The sequence below is a fragment of the Podarcis filfolensis genome (assembly GCF_964270895.1).
Source record: "Podarcis filfolensis genome assembly, chromosome: 14".
NCBI classification, from domain to species: Eukaryota; Metazoa; Chordata; class Lepidosauria; order Squamata; family Lacertidae; genus Podarcis; species Podarcis filfolensis.
Genome location: NC_139616.1, coordinates 50,158,333 through 50,184,656, shown reverse-complemented (window position 1 = coordinate 50,184,656; position 26,324 = coordinate 50,158,333). Strand labels below are relative to the sequence as shown.

At 45.4% G+C, this 26,324-nt stretch overlaps 1 protein-coding gene across 8 annotated transcripts in view; it reads right to left on the bottom strand.

The window, feature by feature from the left end:
• The window catches only part of SDK1 (sidekick cell adhesion molecule 1), a 575,941-nt gene that overhangs the window by 183,888 nt on the left and 365,729 nt on the right, over positions 1 to 26,324 (bottom strand). For 6 of the 8 annotated variants that reach the window (XM_083585530.1, XM_083585534.1, XM_083585535.1 and 3 more), the window contains 3 exons: positions 24,898 to 25,000; positions 22,204 to 22,380; positions 11,735 to 11,871 (listed from right to left, as the gene is read on the bottom strand). In XM_083585530.1, coding sequence (XP_083441656.1) covers positions 11,735 to 11,871; positions 22,204 to 22,380; positions 24,898 to 25,000 — 417 coding nt within the window. The remainder of the gene's footprint in view (positions 1 to 11,734; positions 11,872 to 22,203; positions 22,381 to 24,897; positions 25,001 to 26,324) is intronic. The other 2 variants (XM_083585532.1, XM_083585533.1) reach the window with 2 other exon arrangements.

Sequence of the window (26,324 nt, the reverse complement as noted above, 5' to 3'; positions counted from 1 at the left end):
GGCATACTGATGGCAACCCAGCCCAAAACTCCGGACAAGCTGGGCGAGGGGGCGCATAAAGATGTTGAAAAGCATCGGGGAGAGTATCGCACCCTGGGACACTCCACACACCAAGGAGTGGCACGATGACAATTCCCCCCCAAGCGCCACCCTCTGTCCCCGACCAGAGAGAAACGAGCGCAGCCATTGAAGGACTGTGCCCTGGATCCCCACGTCGGCAAGGCGGTGGTCCAGGAGTTCGTGATCGACCATGTCGAAAGCTGCTGACAGATCTAGAAGAATCAGCAGCCCCGACCTGCCTCAATCCAGCTGTCTACGAAGATCATCTGTTAGGGCAACCAGAGCCGTCTCGGTCCCATGACCAGCGCGGAAGCCAGACTGGAATGGAGCCAGAGCTGATGTTTCATCCAGAAACCCACCAAGCTGTTCAGCAACCTCTCTCTCAATCACCTTACCCAGGAACGGAAGATTCGAAACCGGGCAGTAATTGGATAGATCTAAAGGATCTAATGATGTTTTCTTTAAGAGCGGGCGCACCACTGCCTCCTTCAGTTCCCCTGGGAATGTCCCCGTGCCAAGGGACAAATTGATGATATCCCCCAGAAGGGCCCGCACCTCGTCTGGACACGCTCTAATCAGCCAAGACGGGCACGGGTCGAGAGGACAAGTGGTGGGCTTTCCAGCTCGGAGGAGTCTGTCCACATCGGCTGGGGATATCCGGTCAAAGTGGTCCAGTACTGGACCTGAGGACAGTCGAGGGGCCTCCAGTTCCTTTATTGTATCCAAATTGGCAGGGAGGTCATGGCGGAGCAACAAGACCTTCTCTGCAAAAAAGCTCGCAAATGCCTCACAGCTGTGTGTCAAATTGTTATTTAAATTTGGCTGTCCCTCAAGGGACGTTAAAGACCTGATTATACTAAATAATTGCGCCGGGTGAGAGCTAGCGGATGCAATGGAGGGCGAGAAGTAAGACTTCTTAGCAGCCTTCACTGCCATCTCGTAGGTTTTCATAAAAGCCCTATAAGATGTTCTTGAGGCTCCGTCACGGGCACCCCGCCATACTCGCTCTAGCCATCTGAGGTCCTGCTTCATTTTCCAGAGCTCCTCAGTAAACCAGGGAGCCCGGTTTCTGCGGGGTCGCAGAGGGCGCTTAGGTGCGATCTCATCGATGGCTGCCAGGAGCTGGATATTCCAGCCCTCAACAAGCTCAGTCATTGAGTCGCCAGGGGGAGCAAGGTCCCGCAAGGCTTGGCGGAATCTATCAGGGTCCATCAGCCTCTGCGGGCGAGCCCAAATCGGCTCGCCACCTAAGCAGGATGGGGGTCGAAAGTCAATCCTGGCTTTCAGAGCGTAGTGATCAGACCATGGCACCTTCATCGAAGGAGACATGATCACATCTATAACTACGCCAAAGATCAAATCCAGCGTGTGGCCTGCTTGATGTGTGGGGCCCGAAACAAACTGGGAGAGCCCTAGTGTCACCATGGAAGACACCAGGTCCAGAGCCTGTGAGGAGGGAGTGGCATCAGCATGGATGTTGAAGTCCCCCAATACCAATAGGTTAGGGAACTCCAAGGCCCAGCTGGCCACCGCCTCCAATAGGCCTGACAGGGTGGCTGCTGGTGAGCTAGGTGGCCGGTACACCAGCCAGACAGCCAAGCTCTCCTCGGAGCCCCACACTAGGCCAACACATTCAATGCCGGGGATCGATGGCGATGGTAGAGCCCTGAAAGGACAATCTTCCTGGATTAATAATGCCACCCCTCCCCCCCGGCCCACAGTCCGTGACTGGTGGAGGACGGAGAAACCCGGGGGCGCCAACTAGAGCCAGGTGCGAAAGAATTACCGTTTTAGAACAGGGTGCCACTGAGCACATTCACAGACTAGGAATTTGGAGTGAGCTCACAATAATTTTGCACAAAAAAATCACTCCTTGTTAACTTCCTTCATTTCACTAACCTAATTTAGGTGGTGAAAGTCGTCCTGTTGTTGCTATTGCTAAACAACTGGGCGTAAGAAGTCCTTGCTGACCTACTGCAAATCATCCAGAGATTTGCCAGTAGATCCTGATCTACCAGCTTCTGCCCACCACCAATGTAAGCTGCCTCACTGACAATTTCTGTGTCTCACAAACTGAGTTTCTTCATTTCCAGCATGGCATTAGAAAGTTTGCTGCAGAGGAATGAAAATGCAAATCATGTGAGAAAGAGAAGTGCCCTCCTTTAAATCTGAGAGGTGGGAAGAAGAAACAACTTCTTTCATCAGCATCAGAAGGGACTCTTGGCTTTCAGTGACATTTCAGGGATCACCACAAACAGAAGGAAACTAATTCCCTATTCAGGAAATATTGACAAGAACAAGCTTCAATTACCTTCACGTTCTGGGACTACATGGATGCTGTTGTGACATCCTCAGAGCCATAGCTAGGGGGAGAGGGGTTAGCCAGGTTTTTTTTGTCCCAGGTGAAGCCTCCAGAGGGGTACCATTGAGGCTCCAGCCTGTGTGTGTGTGTGTGTGTGTGTGTGTGCAAATGCATGTGGGGAATGCTAAACTGGGTCAGGGTCTTTGACCCAAGTGAAAGAAACCCTAGTTTTGCCCCTGACACCCTCATTTTCATGGTCCTGACTGGCTAAGATCACATTGTGAAAGAGAAGAGATCTCTAAGCAAGGGCAAAATGAAAACACAAAACTGGCACATTGGGGGTGCAGGGGCAGAGGTATAATGGCTGGTGTGAAAAGAGGCAAACATTCTCTGCAGTAGCAGTGCATTTTCAGGAGATGTTCCAGGCCGCCCAGAATCTTCACAAAAAGGGCCAAGGAATTACTCTACCTTCTGGAGCCCCAGCACTAAACTGATTTGAAAACGTAAAATAGCATTTTGTGAAAAGGTAATACCAGCTCTTTTCATGTTTCATTCATGTTTCATTCTGCAATAATCAAGCAACTTCAGAGATTCCATCTAAAGAAAATGGCATCACATCCAGGCATCACAGTCTTCTATTTCTGCTCTTTGTGGTTGCTAGGGTGAAGTCAATGACTGTGCAATAATGACGAGAAACTGTACAGGGGGAACGTCACACCAGCATCACTAATTCAGAGCTTTGCTAGCAAGAACAAGAACAAGAACAAGTTAACTTCCACTAGGATAGTCTGCCAGCTGAGTTATGAAGGCTGCATCTCAAAATATATTTATTGTAACAGGGTTTTTTGGGGGGAGAAAGTCCAATTTCTGGCACAGTGGGAACCAGGAATATTAGGGGAGGCTGTCACTTGAAAAAGAGTGCAAGGAAGCCTGGAAACTTGCAGGAAGCCATCAACAAAAAAGCTGGCCTGACAAAAGATTTCCCTGTATCTGTGATAGCTGTGATTCAATGATGTGTGTGCACCAAAGCTATCTGGATTTATTGGACCAAGTTATTCTCTAGTAAATCACAGCACTGAACCAAAATGCTGTTTTCCAAACACCCCTGGAAAGCTGCTGAAAGAGAAACAATCAAAGAAACAATGCTAGTCCTGCTCGGGAGTAGACCTACATATTAGGGATGCTCTACTCATGGAATTAAATTCAATGTCTCCCTTCATGTAGGACTCAAGATGGATTTTCTCCTCATGGCCTTTGTATCAAATCCTGGAGCCCATTTCATACATGCATATTAAAAACTTAAAGCATGGCTAAGTTTCAATCCTAAGGACACATACTTTTGTGTGTGTGTGTGTGTGCAAAATGTGGGAGAGCTACTGGTTGATTGCAGGAGCTGGATGAGACCCAATGCTATGTGAATCACAGATGGAATATAGCAAAGATGTTAATATCCCCACCCACTCAATAATAGAGGAGACCCCTCCTTTCACCACCATTTGTTTGTCTTTCACAGTTGTTCTCTTATGAATCAAAATAATGTGTGTTGTGTGGTGACTAAAGAATGAACAAAAATGAATAGGAAAGAGAAACTAAGGCCAGGCTAAACTAATAAATAGCTTGGAGGAGGAGGAGGAGGAGGAGGAGGAGGAGGAGGAGGAGGAAGAAGAAGAAGAAGAAGAAGAAGAAGAGGAAGAAGAAGAAGAAGAAGAAGAAGAAGAAGAAGAAGAAGAAGAACAACAACAACAACAACAACAACAACAACAATAACAACAACAACCACCTTCTAACTAGAATGCTAAATGTCCATAGGTGACCTAATTGTTTCATGGAGCAATTTGGTTTCATCCATTAACCTCAACTGTAAACACCACTTGAGAGTGCTTAACCCAAGCCACTTGATCTAGTGAACAGTTTGATTCAACAATGGAGCCTATTAATCTCTCTACCAGCTTAGGGTTGTGCTCTGTTTATATGCTGCATCTGTAGAATACTTTATTTATTCTTCTTCCCTTCTCCTGGTAGAAGATAAAAGATCTGGCAGGAAGAGGAGATTAAACAGAAAACTAATATAAACGAACCCTATTCATCTCCTGGGCACTCTGCTTTGCACAGAAAAACGTGGTTGGAGGGGGAAGATTTGCTTTCTCGTGGAGCCAAGGATTGAGCAAGTTCGCAGAGTACCTTTAAAATTTAAATAGCAATCCTCCTCTTGACAATCAAACTAAACCTTTTCAAAGGCTGCTCCTCCCTTAAGCCTTTAAGGAAAAGAAGAAAGCTGAATGGCAAAGCGGCTTCTTGCACTGTATAAAAAGGACAAGAGAGTTTCACATGCTGGATCCATTTGGTTGCCCTTTTCCAGCCTCCTCCCAGAATAGGAAACATTCCATAAAAATGTCAACACCCCCTTCGCCTTCCTCTGGGGATTACTGTCACTTGCCTGACACAGAGAGCCCAGAGAAGCTCCGCGCTGCAGTGACAACAGACACAACAGGTCAAGCTATTAAATAAGCCTCCATTATACTGAACAGACAGTGCTAATCTTTCATTTTGCGTAAGCTACCCTAGAATACATTTCTCAGGCTGTACTTGTCCTCTCTTTTTTTGCTGCAGCTCACACTATCTGAAATAGCTCCCATTTTCAGTTGTCAGTTTTCAAAAACATAACATCCTACTGTGGATGGACACTACAGCATTTGATATGAAATTCAAGTCCCGAGAAAAAAAAGATTCCCCAATAAGATTGGTTGGGGTATATCTGTAGGTCACATCAGGATGTGAAGTGAAATCCACATGGCTGGCTGAAAACAGGAGTCATAGAATGAAAGAATTGTAGAGTTGGAAGGGACCATGAGGGTCATCTAGTCCAGCCCCAGCAATGCAGGATTATTATTTTTTGCCCTATGTGGGGTTCAAACCCACAACCCTGATATTAAGAGTCTTGTGTTCTACTGACTGAACTATCCATGTGATCAGGTGTACCCACCAAGAATCTTCCATGTCTCGCCACCTGAATTAGATGACTGGCCACCTTTGCTTCTTCCTTTGGTTGCCTTAGAGCAGTGGTGGCCAAACTTGGCCCTCCAGCTGTTTTGAGACTACAACTCCCATAAACCCTAGCTCACAGGACCAGTGGTCAGGGATGATGGGAACTGTGGTCCCAAAACAGTTGGAGGGCCAAGTTTGGCCACCACTGCCTTAGAGTGTTGCAAGAGTTTGTCCAAAGTTGGCTTGCATAGGAACTCCAATGGTTCTTAAGAGCCAACTCAAAGGTTCTCCTCTGGTGCAATGCGTCAATGCATCTGGCTGTGAACCAGAAGTCTGGTGGCTCTAGCCCATTCAGAGATGGCTCTGGGTGGGATTCCTGCATTGCAGGGGGTTGGACTAGATGACCCTCTAGGTCCCTTCCAACTCTACAATCCTATGATTCAAAGGAGAGGGGGTGCTTTTAAAATCCCTCCCCAGAAAGCCTAAGATCAATATCTAGGCCATAGAAGGGTCCCCATTCCCACTCTTTTTTTCAAAATCAGTAGAGTGTGCAGATGTCTCTTGGAAGGACTTCCAGTCTCAGAGGGCACTGCTCTGGAGTCCCCAATGGGCTCTAAAGCATGGCAGGGCAACAGAAAGAGGGGGAGGAAATTCTCCTTCCTCATTATTTCTCTCCTTGGTGTGCTGCTGCCGCTCAAAATTGACTGAATGGGGATGGTGCTCTGGAGAGCCCATAGGATGATCTGGGGGGTGGGGAGGCCTTTCAAACAATCACCGCCAGCCCAGTCCAAATCCTTCAAGGTCAGAGGGTGCTGCTTTGTTGGACTCCTGAAATTTGGAAGACTCACTCCCATCACACATACCCCATCACAGAAACCAAAGGCTATGAAATAAGAGAATGGCACTTTAAGGGCACAGGCAGAAGGCTGGGGCCAAGAGCAGGACTCATTCAGTCCTTGGAAGTCTTTTGCACTTTGCTGAAGCAAAAGCTCCCTTTCAGTGTCGGACTTTAACTTGTCATCCATCCACCCATCCATTCATAATTTTGTTTGTATGCTGCCTTTCCACAAAAAGTTCACAGCAGCTTACAAGAAAGAAAACTGGAAAATATCTCAAAATCACAAGACTGTCACAATTAAAATTGACCCAGGAACAATTTCATGATACCATAATAAAAAACAAAATAGCAGTAAAATAGAGTGAAAAATTAAGAAGAAATGGGTATAAGATGAGATAGTCAAAAATAATATTGATAACACAGCGAAAAGAAGAGAAGAAACGAAGGAAGCCACATATAGGTGGAGGGAAGTCAAAATTTATGTCTGTATGTTTAGTTTGTAGGTTTGTTTTCTTTTTTGTAATCTAAGTTGAGAGGTGCATGTATCTATGTATAATAAGTTTGTTTAGTGTTCTGGTTTGTGTTTGTAAGTATTGCATCAATAAAAGTTAAAAAAAGCCAAATATATCAATATTTTAAAACATTTCAGTGCTATAAATATAGCAAAATCAACAACTTCCCACCTTCTGACAACAGTAAAGGTAACAAGACAGCCTGACAGTTTCAACATGGTGCGAGAAACCCCCTTCCTATGATGTTGCTCACAGTCTCTCTCTTGCAACAGCTTCTTATAAGGCTACCAAGGGTAGGGCATGGAGTAACTGGCAACACCCCTCCTATGGTGTTCCTTCAACTAGCTTTTGCCAAGTGCTCTGTTCAAGGTCTGAACAGACCCCCCCCCCCATGAGAGCTTAGAGCCTGGCCAGGACCACAGTCAGACAAAGGAGAGGGGCAGGGAGAGAGGCTTTCTTTTGGAAACCTCATGGGTTGTTCAAGAAATCCGCTTTTTCATAGTCAAATCAGCTTATTCCTGGATCTGTTTGGGGAAGGGGAAAATTGATAACAGGAAAAGAATAGGAATAGTCAAAATCCTGCAGCTGAAGAAGCATAGCTGGAAAGTGAGTATTAGCAATAAAAAAAAGGATGGCCAGCCTGCGCGGATCAACCTTTCTGGACCATTCAGCTTTTATTGCCTTGCGGGTGAAGCAGTAACAACAAGCAATTGTAACTGAAGAAGAGGCAAAAATGCCAACAGAGCGAGGCATATAATGTTGATGGCAGCAATTTCTGGCCCTGCTCTTTGGCTATGACTCCTGGCTTGTTCTGTGGTCCTACTGCCTTGGTTAATCTTCTCTTCTGAAGGCTCACAGCTGACTCTGGACTCCTGGCTCTAAACTGCTGCCCATCGCCCAGCCTGACAGTCTCCCTAATACTATGTTTACCTTTTTCTTAAGGCTCATCCACACTTCCACGTGCCCTGTGTCTAGAAAACACTGGTCCAAGCGACTGACCACTTGACCTATGCTTTTTAGCCATGGGTCCGAGTGGTTTCCCCTTTGCTCCACACTCCTTTCCCAGGGAAAGCTCACTCCTTAGTGTTAAATCAGAGCAGACGTTAATCCGGAGAAAACCCAAATTGCCATTTGCTCCGACGGAATGCTAAAGAGCAGTTTTCCCTGGGGGAAGGCAGCAGGACAAGAAGAAGTGCGGACAAGCTCTTGGCTGAATGGCACTGAAGGAAAAACGCTGTGTCAGGTCAAGTCGTCCAGGCAGCAAGCGATTAGTCCTCTGAGATTTGGACTTGCTAAACTACCTTCTTTGGCAACAAATAGCAAACGTTATGAAATCTCAGGCTACCTGCACATCCAGGGCAACGGGTGCTACTGGTCTTATTAAAGCATTCTGTCCTCAACAGAACCAGTGAACAAATTGAGGACACAGCAAGGTAACAGGCACACATTATAAAAACAAGTTCCTGTTAGGCTTCTTGATGAAAACCCCTCACAGTATTAAAACTTTACAGCATTGTGCCTGCAATACACCCTTAGCAACTGGAAAAAAGTCATGCAGAGGCTCCCATAAACTGGGATTAGGATGCATAACACATATTGCACCACTGCTGACAGTTAAACAGCTACAAATATAAGCAAATGAGCTTGGGGGAAGCATATGTAAAAACTAGCAGCAGTTAAAATATATGAAAAGGCACCTGTACCACCAAAAGAACAAGCAGAAGCACTGAAAGCAATTTTTGACTGAAAGGACAAAGGAACTTCTGGATGCAGAGACAAAAGTGACGGTTTGTGTAATAGCAAGTATAGCCGCACACAAAGATGCTGGCATAAAACTGACACAAAGTCTGCCCTAGAGCATAGAGCAGGGGCCAGGAAATCTACACCAGCAAACAAAAGATGAAAGCATTAACCCCGCTCTCGGGTTGCATGCTGCCAAACATGCTCTTCTTTTACACACGAACACACAGGCAGTTTCCGTAGTGTTGTAGCATTTCACAGGTGATTGAAGACACATGAGAAAGGAAGTGCTTACATATTCCTACCACCAGTTGGGCTGTTAATAGCAGGAAAGGTTTAATATTTAAATGAAATTAGGGAAATGCAGAATGGCAGCTACAAACTTGGGGTCTTTATATGAGGAACACCAAACACCAAACAATGCAGGGCCTTGGTTTCTCCTTGGAACAGCTACATGTACAACAGAGTATTTGATGCTTTTCCTACTTCCTTTGACTAGTAGAATTAAGCAGTTCCCCCCCTTCAAATGCTAATAATCATTTCACACACTCCACAGAATGAGACACAGGCTGGATCTAGACACAGCAAAGAAGTGCTTAAGAAAAATGCATTGTAACCTTTATATTGAGAAATCGAGTGGGCAAAAATGGAACCCCACAGTGCCATCTGTTGTCACAGTGTTATATCGCATATAAAACACATATAAAACGCTTTTTCTTTAGCAATCTAGCTGAGCCCACAGAGATGATGAAGTTCTGGGCTTTTCCACTTCAGGCTTTAGGGTGTTGCAGTTCTTAATGCTTATGTTTAAAAAATCTATGTGTATAGAAAACTAGTATGTCAATGAGAAAGGCTTAGCATAAACTGATGTGCTAGTTCACTAGATGAAAGAGGTTTTTTAAAATAAAAATACAGAATGGGGGAGCATGCAAAAACATGGCGCTCCTCACTTGCAGTTTGAAGTGGCAAAATCCAGAGTTCTACCACCTCTATCTACCGATTGTATTGAATAGCCATCCATGGACAGTCATTTTGAGGGCTTACTTGGGCTGTTTGTTTCCACCCTCTTTCCCCTTGCCCTAGATGGGATGCATATATTCCATGTGAATCACAGAGGCTAAAATGCAGGAGGCTAAAACGCAAAGGCTAAAATGTAGGAGGAGGAGGCAGGTTTTGAAACGATTGTCAGGATAAAGCCTGCAGGGCAAATACTGCAGCTGACTCAGAGCCTGCTGATCTTCGATTTTAGGATGAGGATGCTTGCCTCTCTCCTAGAATGGCATTCATGAAGGCTGGAAGTTAAGCAAAGTTGTCTACACTGCAGACCGTATCATTATTAATCCATCCCAATGTTTAGAGGATTAGAGTGCAGTCCTGTGTGCCCTCTCTGTTTGTAGTTTTGAGAGCATCAGTTTCCCTGTACTGCTAGCCAGTGACCATTTCTGTGGTGGAAAGTCTTGCACGGTCAACAACCCACTGATTTTTACAATAACTGCCCTGTATGAAATACAACACAGTGAACCATTCCTTCCTTTGCAGATGATGAACACAAACCAAGACACAACAACTCGCCTAGGGTTGCCACAGGAGTCCAGGACCAGCCAGGATTGAAATCCAAACTCCACCTGGCATCCCTTTCCATTACCCCTCCCCAAAAGCATCGCTGACAGGAATGGCTCTGTACTTCCCTAGGCTGTATCTCCTTTTTGTTTCTGTGCTTCCAGACAAAAAGCTTTGTGAAATTTATGCACAGAGAACTAGCCTGTGGTAGATTACGATGCCATCAGCTAAAATCAACGGATTTGTCTGACAGCGTGTGAGAGTTCAGAAAATCCCTTCGTACCCTTCAGGATTATCAAAGCAATTTCTGTAGGATGTTATCAGATCTCGACTGAGCTTCTTACAGATTTTTAGAGGTGAATTACTATATTTTCCAGTTGACAGTATCATCCCTATTTCCAGGACAGTCTCCTGCAAAGCCTGATATTCTGGATTACATCTGAAGGCCACTCAAAACTGCATGCCGAAGCCCATCTTTCTAGCCCCTGAATATTGTGGTTGCATTTATATTCCATAGTGTGCGCGCTGAGCATGGCCAGATAAACAACAGAGTGATTGAAGTACAAGGTAGGGCCCTTGGCTAAAATAGATACTCGGCAGCAGACCAGATGTAGCTCCCCCCCCCCCCCAAAAAATTAACATTCATGTAAATAAACATGAAGCCTTTCCATTTACTTTGAAGCCCTACAGACATGGATAAAGTATGTATCCACTGATGTATGTGTGTGCCTGCATGCACACACACACTCCACTCTTCCTAGACTGAATCTGTCTCCTTCATTTCTCCATCTCAGTCACCTTGATTTGGCAGGAAGAGAGAGAAGCAAAGGCTGCATCAGAAATAAGGGTGGTATGGTTGGTGGGGGGGGGGGAGGGAGAGGAGATCAAATGGGCAGAGGAGGAGGCAGGGAGGTTCAAAGGCATGAATAAAGGCTGCCTGCTTCAAACCTGAATCTCCCAACCTGTTGTTGAATCAGGGAGGTAGCAGCCACAGTTTCTCTGCTCTAACCCCTGCCCCACCTCCCTTTCCTGCTCCTAGGAGCAGGACTCTGGGGCAGAAAATTAGAGGGAGAAGCCCTCACTTCCTCACCTCTTGGTTGTCGGCAGCAGACTTCATGCCTCTGCAGCATAAGCTGAACCCAAGGAGAAGCCTTACCAGTGGTGGCGAGAGGGTGTGTTCCTCAAGAGAGGAGACGAGATGGGGACAGGGAAGAAAAGGCTCTTAGTGGAAGATGCATGGAGAGTGAAGAAGGGCAGGTGGCCTTCCACTGGACTCTGGGACTATGGGAGTCCTGATAAGAAAATGCCAGCTCAATTATATTTTATGAGAGTGACTGCCATGACAACAAGCCTAAGCCAAGCATCAGGATTACACCGGGGCTGCATAATTGCACTCCTGAGCAGTGAACATCCAGGCAGTCGCCCTGGCTTCTTAAGTCAAAGATAATGCCATGTGCAACAGGTCTGAAGAGCAGCAGTGACTGAGGGGGGGGGAGCTCCCAATTAGAGGCCCCAGTGGGGCAGAACATTTGCCAGGGGAAATGATTGTTCTTTTAGAATAAAATTTCTTATTTAAAAATTATTAATAATCCGCATGCACATTTGCAAGAGAAGAAACAGATACCCAGGCTTCGCATGATTTCTCACGCCTAACCTGGGAGGGGAAGGGAGGAAAATAACAACTCCAAATAAAATGTCTTCGCATAAATGGGTGAAAATCAGTTTCGCCGCACTTACTGTTCTCAGACAGCTCGACGATGTAGTGCAGGACGGGGCTGTTTCCATTGAAGGGACGCACCCAGGAGAGGACCACGCTGCGGCTGAAGGAAGCGTTCAAGGTGGCCAGGAGGTTCTGCGGTGGGTGAGGCAATTCTCTGTGGAAAGCAGGGTGGGGAGACGAGGAGAAGAGGGCGCCGGAAATTAAAACAAAAAGCAAAGAAGGAAGAGGTCCACCTGTCACTCTGTAGGTCACAGACAAATGTTTAAGACATTAGATGGGCACAAATGGATCAGCTTAAGGTAAAAGTGAAATAATAATAATAATAATAATAATAATAATAATAATCAGAGCAATGCTGAGTTTTTGTGTGGTTTCTCAGTGGTGATTTATGTGGAAATTCCTAAGGTTGACACTTAAATAGCTAATGGCTCTGTTACTTAACATGGGAAAAAAGCCAGTTTTCAAATTTGTTTTTTTAATTGAGACAACTTGGCCCATAAATTCTTTTTACAGCGAGTTCTTAGTAATGGAATAGCTGTAAAACATATGAATAGGAAACCAACGCCTGAGGAGAAAGGGGGGAGGAGAGATGATTTAAAGTGGAATTTTTCATACTCGGGCGAGCAGAAGACACTGCCACCATCCATGAAGAGTCCCCAGTCAAAATTATTGTACGTACTCTTAGGTTGCTACCATTTAAGATTCATGCTGCAGCCTCAGCCTGGTAGATCCCTAACAAAATAGAGGTGCTGTTCTTTTCTAAACCACCCAAGCGAAAAATGCCTGCAAAAAACACTTGGGAGTGCTAAATGGAATGCTTAAAATCTAAAGTAAAATGAACAAAACATAGGATTTAGTAAAGCACACAATATCTAAAAACAGACACACAAATTATGAAAAGTAAGCACCCACAAATATGTGGAAGTAGATGGGTAAGGCATATTGCTTATGGCCTCAAAGCACTGGGAAGACTTGCTGTGAGTTCCAGCCAGCCAAGGCTGTACAAGACAAGTCCCAGTGCCTGAAGCAGAACAGGGGAAGCTGCCTTAGCTGTCAGTCCATTTGTCCATATAGTTCAGTACTGTCTACACTGGCGGGCAGCAGCTGTTCAGGATTTCAGAGAGGCGTCTGTTTCTGCCCTACCTAGTATACCAGGAATTGAAGCAGGAACCTTCTGCATGCAAAGTATGTGTTCCACCCCCGATCTATGGCCCCCACTGCAAAACTGAGAAAGGAGCCTTTTACCAAATCAGACTATTGGTTCATCTATCTTAGTGTGGTCTACACTGGCTGGCAGCTCCTGGCCAGGGCTCTTGCCCAACCACTACCTAGAGATGTCAGTTTGGAATTTGCTTGCAAAAACATGTATCCTACTTAACTCCCCCCCCTCCTCAGATTGCAATAAAAATATTTTATTTTATTTATTGCATTTTCATCCAAAGGTGGCTTGAACCCTGGTCTCAGGATTTGAACCCCTGGTCTCTCAAATCCCAGTCTAATGCTGTAACTGCTGCGCAACACTGTCTCTCTCTCAATAATAAATCAAACGACTAACCATTTGCTAGCCATTAATGGCAGACCAGCACCCGTCACCTGAAGTGGCCCACTCTTCCCAGTCACATGGTGGGGCTTCTCTTGGACTACATCATGAATTTAAGTGAGATAGTAGCAGGTTTCGGGTGCCATCAGCGGGGAATGATCCCACCATTCAGGTATATATCAACAGATAGATAGACAGATAATTGGGGTGTGGGGTGTTGAGGGAGGAAGTTTGCATTCTCTGCCTCAGCTGTTTGATGTCTTGTGTGAGACTTACTCATAGGTAAAACGACCCGGATCTTTTGCTTCTTGGCATTTCCCATCAAAGTGAAGTCCAAATCTCTTGCGTGGGAAAAGCAACCATCCTAGCAATTTGTCATGGACTGCTCAGTGGAAGTTCTCTCTCAATATCAATTATTGCTGACCCTGGCTGGTCAGACCAAAAAGCAGTAATTGTACTTGACATTCTTTAATTAAAAAATGTACTCATTTCTTTTCATAATTTATTAAGCTGCTGCACACTGAGCACCGTCTAAAACCACAACGAGTCCACATTCATAAACAAGTGCAATTTCAGCCCAGGGATGTGGCTTTAAATCAGAGCTGCAAAATGCATGCCCTGAATTTTAGATTCCTTCCTGTGGTTGAAGCGAAGAGAGGAGAAATGAATTTAATTTTGCATTAACTTTGAACTGTGGCCCATAGTTTATGTAGCCCACATCAGGCTGCATAGCTCAAACTGAAAAACAAAATTATGCTTGGGCTAACATAAGGCCGTAAGAGCCCTGCCCCATCAGGCCAAAGACCCATTTTGCCATCTGCTCTTACAGTGGTCAGCCTGCAAACAGGACCTGAGCTCAACAGCCCTCTCCCCCACCTGCCATCCTCAAGAACTGGCCTCCAAAGACCTTCTGCCTCCAGCCGTGGAGGGAGAACATAGCCCTTGTGGCTAGCAGCCATGGGTGGGCTTGTCCTCCATTAAAAGATGCTGGAAGTTGATGACAGAAAGGGCTTTTTCTCAAACTCCAAGCCATGGGGGAAGCTTTTCTGCACCATCAAGCAAAAGGAAGGTATTCTTACATCAGTGGAAGCCCAATGTCTGCACTGACTTCCGGTAGCACCAGGTCCTGACTTCTGGTAGCACCAGGTTCCGAGACCTCGCAGGACCTTGAAAGTTTTGTTGGGGGCCCTGAGGTATGGGTGCTAAGCACCCACAACATTTTTTTGTGGGTGATTGGGCACCCAGAGCCCCCTATAGTTGGTGCCCTTGCAGGAGATTGAAGTGCTCCTTGCAAGCAAAGTTCCACTGCATAGAATGGCTGGAAAGGGACCTTTTCTACTTGCTTCAGAGGAGACCCAATGTAAGACTCACATACTGTTTGTAACTGATCATGTTACTGAGATCTGTCACGTCCCAGTTAAAGCCAGCCATTCTGTAGTGCTGGCAGGATTCTGCAGGAAAGCGGTGAAATTGATCAAAACAGAAATGTATGATATCTTGGAGTGTGGGTTTTTTGTTGTTGTTTTTTAATGTTACAATGTATTTTTTTCCATATGTAACTAACTCTGGGAACTTACAGAGAAGAGAAGGTTAATTAATAATTGTAAGAACTTTTTTTTTTCTTTAACTATTTATTTTGTGCTTTTCATCTTGTGAACTGCTCCGAGATCTTTGGGGAAAGGGCAGTATATAAATTTAAATAATAAATAAATTGATAAATAAATGGTACGTAACCAATGCAGAGCAAAAGATGCAGTTGTGGATTCAAAGCGAGAGATCATAGAATCATACAGCTGAGGATTGGGAAGGGGCCATGGGGGTCATATAGTCCAACCTCTTGCAATGTACTGTAGCAATCTTTTTCCCAGTGTGGGGCCTGAAACCATGGCCCCTGGATCTCAGGAGCCATGGCTTCAGGCCCCACACTGGGAAAAAGATTCCGACAGGCTCTACCAACTGAACTATCCCAGCTATAAGTGGTGTTTGCAGAGGCACCAGGTGGTTACAGAAGCACGAAGTATGAACATGCCTGTCACCGTACATGTGTTTATTGGCTAGGTCTGTTTCCCTGTCACTTTAAAGATATCCATTCAAAGCTACTCTACAGTTACCAGCCCAGGCTGCTCTCATTTTGCTCAAGTAAACAGTTGATACAGAAGGGAATCGTTTCCGCCTGTTTCAAATTCTAGCCTTTAGTGGAAATTTAAGAAGGCTCCTTGATATCTGAAACACTGAACATCTAGCTTGTCTATGCTCATCAAGAAAACAGGCTTGATCTCCATTTGGTGAAACTCTGTAAAAGCTAATATTCCTGTTAGGTTACTTCAAGTTTAAATGCAAGTTCCTGTTGAGGATTTGATTTGAGCAGATTGTCTTGCAAGACTCCCTGCAAATTTTAATATTGATATTTTGGAGCATCGATCAATTTGAAGTTCTTGAACTGTGGAATTTGTATCCCTCTTCATTAGTACACTGTGTGCTCATTAGAGCTGATATATTGGAGCAAACTCATTTTGTCTCCTGTATCAGGTGTACAGTATAGGCAGTCACCTTGAGTCCACACTAGCAAGGGCAAACCATAACAGGTCTTAGGGGCTAAGTAGCCCTCCGTACTAACTTGTTAAGGCCATAAAATATAAGAGCAATGAACTGTTGCCTTCTGAACTCAGCAACTGCCAGCACATGATGATGCTTATATACAGAAGTCCCTGGAGGCAGAGGAAATGAGCATGCAAGAAACATCTCTTGCCAGAAAGGATCGTTTACAACTGAAGAGCACCTCTCGAGCGAGGAAATGTATTGGTCTCTCCGTTGTACACAAAAGTGGAGGTTAACCATTACTAATCTCTCTTGAACAAATGACTCCATGTCACATATAGGAGAACACTAAAATTAAGAGTGAGGAGGGTGAGAAATTAGTTACCACCACCATTGTGAACAGTTCTGTCCATCTTTCATTGGGAAGAAATTAAAATCTCCTTGCTCTAAACATCAATGGAATTATTGCATACTAACTGGATGTCAGAGTGGGATTGGGGGCGGGGGAATCAATATTGGGCTATTTCTATGTCAGAACAATTTATTTATTTTACAATATTTATATACCAGTTGATTGTGGTAAAACCTCAAAGCTGCACACACACACCAAGAAGGAATGATTGCTAAGTCAGAGGCTGCTGAATGACCAGCTGGGAAATTGGACTGGGCTCCTGAAACTGGTGTGGTCTGGTCCTTGTGTTGGGTCTTTCACAGAAGATGTCCCCAAACTTGGACTCACCAGAGGAACTGAGTACTTCCCATGCTACCATGCAAGGTATTTGGGAGGCCATCAAAAGGCAAAGAAGTGCTCCGCTTCAGACCAGGATGCGGGCGATCAAATCACCTCAGGCTTCAGGCCAAAGTGGGTGGGGCTGGAGATGAGACTCATAAGGCCCGTTCACCTCCAGTCTTTGTTGGAGATTCAGGATAGAAAGAACATAAGAACATGAGAAGTGCCTGCTGGGTCAGATCAATGACCCATCTAGTCCAGCAACTTGTTCTCACAGTAGCCAACCAGATTCCTCTGGGGAATCTGAAAACAGGACCTGAGCACAAGAGCACTCTCTCTCCCTATCTTTCCCAGAAATTGACATTCAGAAGCATTGCTGCTTCCAATTGTGGAGACAGAGTACAGCTATCCTGGCTAGCAGCCACCAATAGTCTTATCCTCGCCCGTGAATTTGTCTAATCCTATTTTAAAGCCACCCAAATTGGCGGTGATCACTGCTCCTTTGGGAGTGAGCTCTGCAGTTTAAATCTGTGCTGCATGAAGACACCCTCTCTTTTATCTGTCCTGAATCTTCCAGCTCTCAGTTTCATTGGATGTCCACAGGTTCAAGCGTTATGAGAGAAGGAGAAAAACAGCAGAATTCATTTCTGGAATCTGCTGCCACAAAATGTGGTGATGTTCACTAGCTAGTAGAAGAGGACTGGACAAATTCATGGAGCAATGTTTACCAGTCATAGTCATGATGAAACCTCCAGGTTGAGAGACCTATGCCACTGGAGACCAACAACTGGCTTTCATGTCTTGCTTGTGGGCTTTTAGAAGCCATCTAGTTGGCTACTCTAGGAAACAAGAAAGACCGTTTGCTTGACCCAGCCAAACTCTTCTTCATGCTCTTAAACAGTTCCTCATCCTTTTACAACATGGTGTGAAGAATCGCCCAAACACATGTGTGTGGTAAAAACATTTGCAAAACGCACACACACCAGTTTTGCTTCAGCGCTTGTCTAAGCTCTAAACCATCAAAAACAGTACACTGTTGGTGACAGTCTCCTGGGACTCTGGCAAAGTCCCCATTTGCCTTCCTATATAAACATGAGAGGACTGTTTCACTGCTGTAGTGAGGCTGGAGGAAAAAAGGTAAGGTATTCAAAAAACGATACATGGCAGACACAAATACCCTAATGTTTGAGAAACAGTTTGTGACTGCCAGAGGATGGCTGAAGAAATTTACTCAACAAACACCCACAGAGTATCTTACAAAATTAGCTAAAAGCAAGCTATTTGCTAAGGGAAATAAACTAGGCATGTTTTTGGAAAGATTTCTCAGGGAAAAAAAGAGCCCAACAGCAGGTAATTAGAGAGACTGTGACTGAAGAGAGGATTACCAAGAAGGCGAAGGAGATTAAGCAAGCCTCCTTGTCAATTTGAAAAAGAAGAAGAGAAAAAGCTTTCCTTCCTGGTCACAAAAGACTGTCTAAGCCAAATCTGCCATGAAGTTTGACTTGCGGTAAGTGGTTCAGCAGGAGGATATTTTAAAGGGGAAAGGTGTCCTCGGTCCCTCAGGTCTCCTTTGTGCAGAGGAACCAGAGGCCACTGGACCATTTGGCTCAGCCTTGCCTGCACTGACTTGCAGCAGTGCCTCTCCTGCATCACAGGCAGCAGCCCTTCCCAGCCTTATCTGGAGCTGCCAGGAGCTGAACCTGGGACTTGCGGCAGGCAACCCTTCCTCTAGCACAGGAAGCCACAGGCGTAGCAAGTCCAGGTGGTACCCGGTGCGGAATTTTTTTTGTCAATCCCCCCACATCGACAGCTCGGGGCAGGCTTGGGAGTCGCGGGTGGGCGTCAAATGTCATCTCAGGGATGAAACCTGGGGTGGTCCGGCCCCCCTTCCTACGCCTCTGCGCCTCCACTGCCATGACTCTCAAGTACCCTGAGCCGTCGGGAGAAGGGGGGGAGCTATGACGCTTTGCCGGGGCACTGGTAAAGCTGCACAGCTCATCCTCTTGGGAGCCATGGCTCCTGTCCGTCCGTCTGTCCCCCTCCCCAGCTCACTGTAAAGTGGCAAAGCAGGAGCCACTTCCGGTGAGCCAGGGAGGTAGGGAGGCTGGGAGGGGGTGGGCACGGCTTGCCGTAAGCAGCTCCTGCCGCCGGCGGACAGATCCCGCTGCCATCCGTATGGCACTCCAGTGTCACCGGTGGCAAACTCCTATGTACAGTGCATATGTGGCATCGCTACACACAGTGCACGCGTGCGACACCGCACATGCGTTGTACATAGCGGTTTGCCACTGGCGACACCTGAGAGCCATATGGGCGGTGGTGGGATCCTCCGCTTGCGGCTGTAGTGGTGACAGAGGCATCCCACCACCATCCGTACGGTGCTCAGGCTGCAGCCGCGAATGGAGGATCCTCCACATGTGGCTGTGGCGGCGCGATGGCTGCTTGTGCCGCTGTGCCCAGGGGCGGCAGGGCGAGCACCCCATGGGGTGCATTCTTGTCACACACACACACCCCCAGACATGGCACCTGGGCCAAACCGCCCACCCTGCACACGATGCCACTGCAGGAAGCAGCTTTATATGGAATGTTATCTATTTCATTAAATGTATATACCACTCAATTGTAAAAACAAAGAAAAACCTCAAAACAAAAAGATGATTTTTAAAAATCAGTGATAAGCTAAACACAGATCAAAACACACGCAAAAAGTATGTAAACCTGGGTAGGCTTGCCTAAACAAAAATGTTTATTAGCAGGTGCCAAAAGGAGTACAGTGAAGGCACCTGTTTGATGTCAAGAGGCAGGGAGTTCCAAAGCATGGGAGATGGATTTCTGACAGATGTGGAAGAGGTGTTTTGAGACTCCTGTAACAGGGCCAGTTCTGCAGATTGAAGTGTTTGAGTGAGCCTGTTTGGGTAAGGTGATCTCCCAGGTAAACCTGTCCTGAGTCATTAAGGGCTTCATGCACTAATAGTAACACCTTGAACCTGGTTTGGTAGCAGTTTGGCAACTAGAGCAGCTCTCTTAGCAGAGGTGTTATATGCTGGCAAGCACTCACTCCTGTCAACAATTGTGCCGCAGCAGCATTCTGCACTAACTGCAGATTTAGGATCAAAGTCAAAGGAATCCGCACCCAGAGCACATTTCAGGATCATACCATTGATCCATCTGCACTGACTGGCAGCTGCTCTCAGTTACAGGCAGGGAACCTTCCAAACGTCACCTTCAGATTCTGGGGATTGAACTTGATGCTTTCTGCATGCCAAGCATGTGCTCTTAACACTGTGTTCCAGCCCCTCCATAGATGTTCATTCTGTATTAGCACTTAAAATATCTCATAATTTTGCCTCCTTACAGTTTTTTGTCAGTAACGATTTGAGACAAACTTGAACGTACTCTGGAGAAGACATTTCAATTTCACTTGCATGACACTAAATTTGCCTATGAATCTGACTCAAAGAAAAATTGAGGATCTCGCCACTTCAAACCTGTGTTCCATATAGGGACATGCATTGCATTTGATGGGGAAAGAGATTTGTGTATGTGTTTGTGTTTGTGTATACATGTGTGTGTTTTCCCCCATTGCAGGTACGTTATGAAATAGGAGTAATTTTTCTCTCTTGGATAACAGCCCACCAGAAAAGCCGGAAATTACTAAAAGAAAGAAAAAAACCACCCTTCTCTATTGTGTGGAAAAGATAATCTGCTTTCTGCCTGACTTCTTTCCGATTGTTCTCACTTAGATGAAGCATGCAAAATAAAAAGTACAAATGGGAAGAGGCAGTCAGTGCAATTTAAGGAATATATGGAGATGGAAACCACAACAAGATGGTTTTTTAACAGGGTGTCATTTGGAGTTTCGTTACTATACATCTGTGAGAATCACTATTATTAACTCTCACTTAATAATGGACACATTCAAACTGTGTTTAGTTTGCATTGCTTGCCTGATGCTGGCATCTAGTCTCTTCTTTCTGATGCTCCTATAAATTGCCCATGATGATGATTCTGAGACAACATTTTGGGGGTGTATGACCATGGAATGACTCCTGCCACCTGACTTGTTTCGCATTTGAGAGGTTTGGGAAGAACAGCAACTATGGGAAAGGAAGTGGGCTGTGGGAGAGAAAGGAAGACCCCTGACCGTGAATGTTTGGTGTCATTGGCAGGAATCTCAGCATAGAGACAAAACACATGCTTGGTTTGCAGAAGATCCCAGGTTTAATTTCTGGTGTCTCCAGTTAAAATAATCACAGGTAGCAGGCTGGTAAAAAACCCCAACTTTAGACCTTGGTTGGCCCCTGCCCAGAAGATGGAGATTACAAAGGATGATAAGAGTTCAAGGGGCTGGAGAGGCCTTTCACAGTTAAACGCTCTCAGCAGACACAGGCCTTTTGGCTCCAATGTCACAATTTTAAAGCCAAACCCATCCTTGCACCAAAGTCCCTAAAGAGGCACAAGAGACAACAAATTAAGTACGGGAGGTAGCAATCTGTTTGGAATTTTCTCCTCAGCCCTGGATTTCTACCAGCAGCATAAAATGCACTCCAGGATAAGAACCAAAGGAGAGGATGTAAAAATGGATGGCTTCAGAACAGAATTCAATCTAGGCTTGGCACTGAAGAGGTGATGCTGTAATGAAACCAAGATGGATGTAACAAAATATCAGAAATGAGCACGTTAGACAGCAGGGCTGAAGAAGCAGCCTCAGGCATCTTCTCCAAGAAAAGATTAGGTACAAGCAGACGGCAGAAACAGATGGCTTTCCCAAAAATATTAGTACGCAGGTTTACTCTAAGCGTCAGTCATATTAGAATATCACCTTCTCTTGCTCAACAAGACCGACTGCCTCACTCACATTCTACTTCCATCAGAGCTTAGGGATCAGTTCAGCCAAGAAAGAACAATCAATGCAGGCCCTTTTCAATTCCATAGGTCTCAACAGAGCATTTCATTATTATTTTTAAAAACCTGCTTAAATGCTGCCTTGAAGAGTAAAAGCTCTCTCAAGGCGGCTTCCATAAAAATAAACAGTACAAAACAAGTGTAAAACAAAAATATGAATTACTCAAAAAGCAAAAAAAGGAAAAACCAGGAAAATAATAAAAGCCAGAAAAAAATAACCAAACGTCCAGCCCAGAATTAAAACAAACTCCAAACCAACAAGGAAGCAGAACATTTTTTTTAAGCCTTCAAGTAAAAGCCAGCAAGAATGGGGTGGGTGTTGGGTGTGGTTGTGAATCAGATCTTTCCCAAAGGCCTGTGGTGATGTGAGAGAACCCAGTTGGCAGAGTCCCAGAACTGTAGGGCTGCTATGGGGAATGCTCTCTCTAAGGAAATCCCTGGTCAAATTCAGACCACGGTCAGGGACTCCAGGGCTTGAAGCCTGGGACTCAGCCCAATGAATTACCTGGAACTGCATGTTCTCAGCAGGCTCATACAAGGGAGTCTGGAAAACCACAGCAGTCATAATCTGCTCTTTGGGCTAGCCAGTTTCCCTGATCTGGAAACACCATAAGTGTGGAGCTTAAATACCACTGGAAACAATTGTACTAAAGTAAGGAACTGACTGTGTTTCTTATAACAAAGCAAAAGTTGCGGGGCAGTGGAGTAAAATGAGAGGGAGGTGCCAACCACTTGCAGTTCCATTCAAAGCTGCCTGCCCCTGGGATACTCACATCACTTCCAAGCGGGCCACCCTGGAATCATTTCCTCCAGAGGATGTGACTTCGCAAGTGTAGTCTCCGATGTCTCCGGACCACGTCTGGCTGATGGTGAGGCTGCCATCTTTCTCCATGGTGATTCGGGAGCTGCTAGATGGATTTATGACAACGTTGTCCTTCTTCCAAACATACCTGATTGTCACAGTATTTCAGACCGTTAAAGTCAGCTGTCTATTTCGTTAAAAATGATGAAATATCAAGTGCTGAAATTATATGGTAAAAACAGAGCTAAATAACTATGTAGAACAGAGATGTTCACTCGCAACCTTCACCAAGGGCTCATTTGGATGCAGTGAATGTCTGACAGGCCGGCAAGACTAATAAAATGTACGATAGTTCAAGGTGAAGGGTGCAATCCTACTCCTTAGAAATCAATGGCAAATTTCCCATTTATTCTTTTTTAAACAAAGCAGGTTTGAAGTGATGGTTGCCAGCCTGACCCAGACTGTACTTGGTTTGATTTTAGATCCCAGAAAAACAAGGGGGCAAGGACATACAGTACCCCAGCTGGATGTGTGTGCTGTTGTTGACCTGCAGACTATACACAAATAAACAACTTTTGTGCTTGACTCCAAAATAGGCTTTCAGACCCATCAGAAACTAGTGGGTACCACTGCAGACCTACCTAATCCTGAACCTCCACTTGGCTTCACACCCAGAACCTGTCAGGTATCAGATACAGTGGTACCTCGGGTTACATATGCTTCAGGTTACATACGCTTCAGGTTACACACTCCACTAAGCCAGAAATAGTGCTTCAGGTTAAGAACTTTGCTTCAGGATGAGAACAGAAATTGTGCTCCAGCGGCACGGCAGCAGCGGGAGGCCCCATTAGCTAAAGTGGTGCTTCGGGTTAAGAACAGTTTCAGGTTAAGTACGGACCTCCGGAACAAATTAAGTACTTAACCCAAGGTACCGCTGTATTTTATATTTCAAGAGTCGGAAAACTTACTTAGAACCCAAGTTTTACTTCATTTAAAAAATGCACTTTACCATAGAAGGCAATAAGAGGTTTACACAATGCAAATAGATGTACTATTAATGGATGCCTCTCTAGCGCTGACCTGTCATTGCTCTTCTTCTCCTTTCTATGTTTCTTAGACTGCGTCTATGTCACAGGAAAGGCTACAGTATTTCCTGCCTTCTTCCCCTCTTGCCTTTGCCCCTGCATACGTAAAGGGACCCCTGACCATTAGGTCCAGTCATGGGCAACTCTGGGGTTGCGGCGCTCATCTCGCTTTATTGGCCAAGGGAGCCGGCACACTGCTTCTGGGTCATGTGTCCAGCATGACTAAGCCACTTCTGGCGAACCAGAGCAGCACACGGAAATGCCATTTACCTTCCTGCTGGAGGCACCTATTTATCTACTTGCACTTTGACGTGCTTTTGAACTGCTAGGTTGGCAGGAGCAGGGACCGAGCAACGGGAGCTCACCCTGTTACAGGGATTCGAACTGCCGACCTTCTGATCGGCAAGTCCTAGGCTCTGTGGTTTAACCCACAGTGCCACCTGCGTCCTTGGGCCCAATTTTTTGTGGATTAGGGCCAGAGTTTACAAGTGGGTGCATGGGCAGGCAAAATGTATAACCAAGGGCTACAACAGCTTCTTCCTGCATATATTTGAATTTAAATTGCAGAACACAAAACAGAACAACAACAGTGAATTTGAAGGATATTTGTAGTATTTCCTTTAGTATATGAATCACAGAATATACCCTGGCCTGCCATACAAGGGTGTTGTAAGGAACATAGAGGAATTGTATGTAAGAATCTTTGATGCTTGAAATACACTACACAAATGCTAATTATACTTAGCTTTAAACCTTTCTGATTTTTTATTCATGATCCATTTAATACTTTTCTCCCACAAGTGATTTCAATGTTATGATTAATAGAATAGAGCTATTCTAAACCATCTATAGCACAGCTCATAGTCATAATCCTACCAGCCCTTAACGGGGGGAGTGGGGGGGTGGCGACAGCAGAGAAAGCTTCTAAAATACCATCCTCTTCTTAATGCAAGACTTGATGTCTTTCCTTTCTCTTTTACACAAATGCCGTTGTTTAACATTTTCTAAAGGGAACTGTGGCATCCTTCCTTGGCCTTTCCCCTTTTCATTTGCCTGTCTTTCATTTGTGTACATGCTCATCCTGTCAAAGGAGCAGAGAGGGAATTCCTCTGACTCCTTGCTTGTAGAATCTGGCAGTTTAAAGACATATTGTACTTTCTGCAAGGCTGATCTGGCGCTTTGTTCAAGAGCAGAAAGGATGCTTTCAGGAATTTTCAAGACTCTCTCTGCAAACGTTCCTACAATCCCCTCAAATCACTTTGGGTTTCATTCTCATTAAGTATCAGCTTCTGACAAGTCAGTTTTATTGATATTGTATTAACCTTGACAGTAAATCATGGGTAGTTGTATTGAAGTCATGAAGTGGAACGCAGTTCATTGTAAATAATATATAAGGTTGAAGTGGAGAAATAAAAAGGACTTGACATGAATAATAGCTCAACCTGCAACCCCAGAGGATGCCATCACTGGGAATACCAGCACAAAACCAGGTGCCTGGAAAGAGCTCGCCAAACACGGTGACCACATTTTGTAAAATTAAGTTCAAATATACGGCAGAAGCAAGTGCAGACACCACCAACCTGATTGAAATTCTTGGGTCATGAGCAGCCTCGCAGTGCAGCATCGCGGTGGTTCCCTTAATAACAGTGCTGTCCTCAGGAGGGCGAACGATAAGAGTGCGATCTGAAAAGAACACGACCCACAGTTCAGGTAAAATTGCCAACTTCCATCTTGGCTTGGGTGTTTGGCCTCTGAAGGCAGCGAGCCAGGTCATTTGTCATTCCTGACAAGAAAATTTCTGCTCCTCCATCCCCCTGCCTCTAGCAAATATGTGAAAGTGCAAAGTTCTCCACAGCCAGTGTTTACTGGAAAAGTTTAATGCAGTATCACATCCCCTTCCCATCTTTAATTTCCCCCGGGATTCCAATTCCAGGGGCCCAGCAATATTAGAAAAAGAGACCTAGAGTAAATTTTACAGCAGAGTGTTTGTCATGTGTTAGGGCAAGTATCCACCTCTTAAGCATGATTAAGGAGCCAGCCTCCCACCTTGCTGTAGACTGACTCTCCTACTCGCAGCATAACCACAGTTTAGGGAAATTGTCACAGTGATTTTTAATCATGGTAAATGCAAACCACAGTTCCCAAGTAAGTGGAGTCTGAAACAACAGCTCAAAGTGAGTTTCAGATCCTGGGTTAAGAAAAACTAGCTGCATTTATGATGTTAATGATGAAGATATTTCCTTTAATTGCTATTGCAGCAGTAGGAGATAATTCAGTCCAGGGAGAGGAAAGAGTGGGTAGAAAGCAGATATGACCAAGGGTGGCTCCTGATGTCTTAGCCACCTTCAGGAGAGAAGGACTGTATACTTACACAGGCTCTTAATGTGTTTTTTACTTTGAATAGCAAAATCTCCCAGGAAATTATCTCTTGGAGTTACAGGGTTTCATTCCACCCCCAGAATAAATCCAGGTCTACAATACTGGTGGGGTGAAGAGAGGACAACTGGGAGGAAGTTTCAGAGGGGAAATGACTGATAGGGGAAGCATCTTTTCTCCTATGCAAACTGCATCCCTTGAGGATGCTTTGCAAGAGAGAAGTGCAACATGCAGTTTGTGGAACATCAGCTGAGCTCAAAGTTGAAAAGCTAGCTGGACCAGACAATTGGCTTGCGTCAGTCGTTCAGGTAGCAGCTGTGCATTCTGGGGCTTAAAGAGCAATAGTGACTATGTGTGCTGTGGTGTCAGAGTTCAGCAGTGATCAGGGCACAGAATAAGAGGTTACGAGGACACTGGCTGAAGAAATGGACCAGGTTCCTGGCTCTGAGGCTGGCAAACAGGAGGTTGTTAAATTGGATCCTGCAACACTCACTGGTGGAGGAAGAGGGGGCGGGGGAAGCACCCCGCCCCCGGCACCACAATCCTTGTGGGGTGCCATCATGGCTGCCCCCCCACGCTGGGTGCCACGCCCCCAGGATGTGTGCCACTATCCTGAGGGTGGCGCGTCATG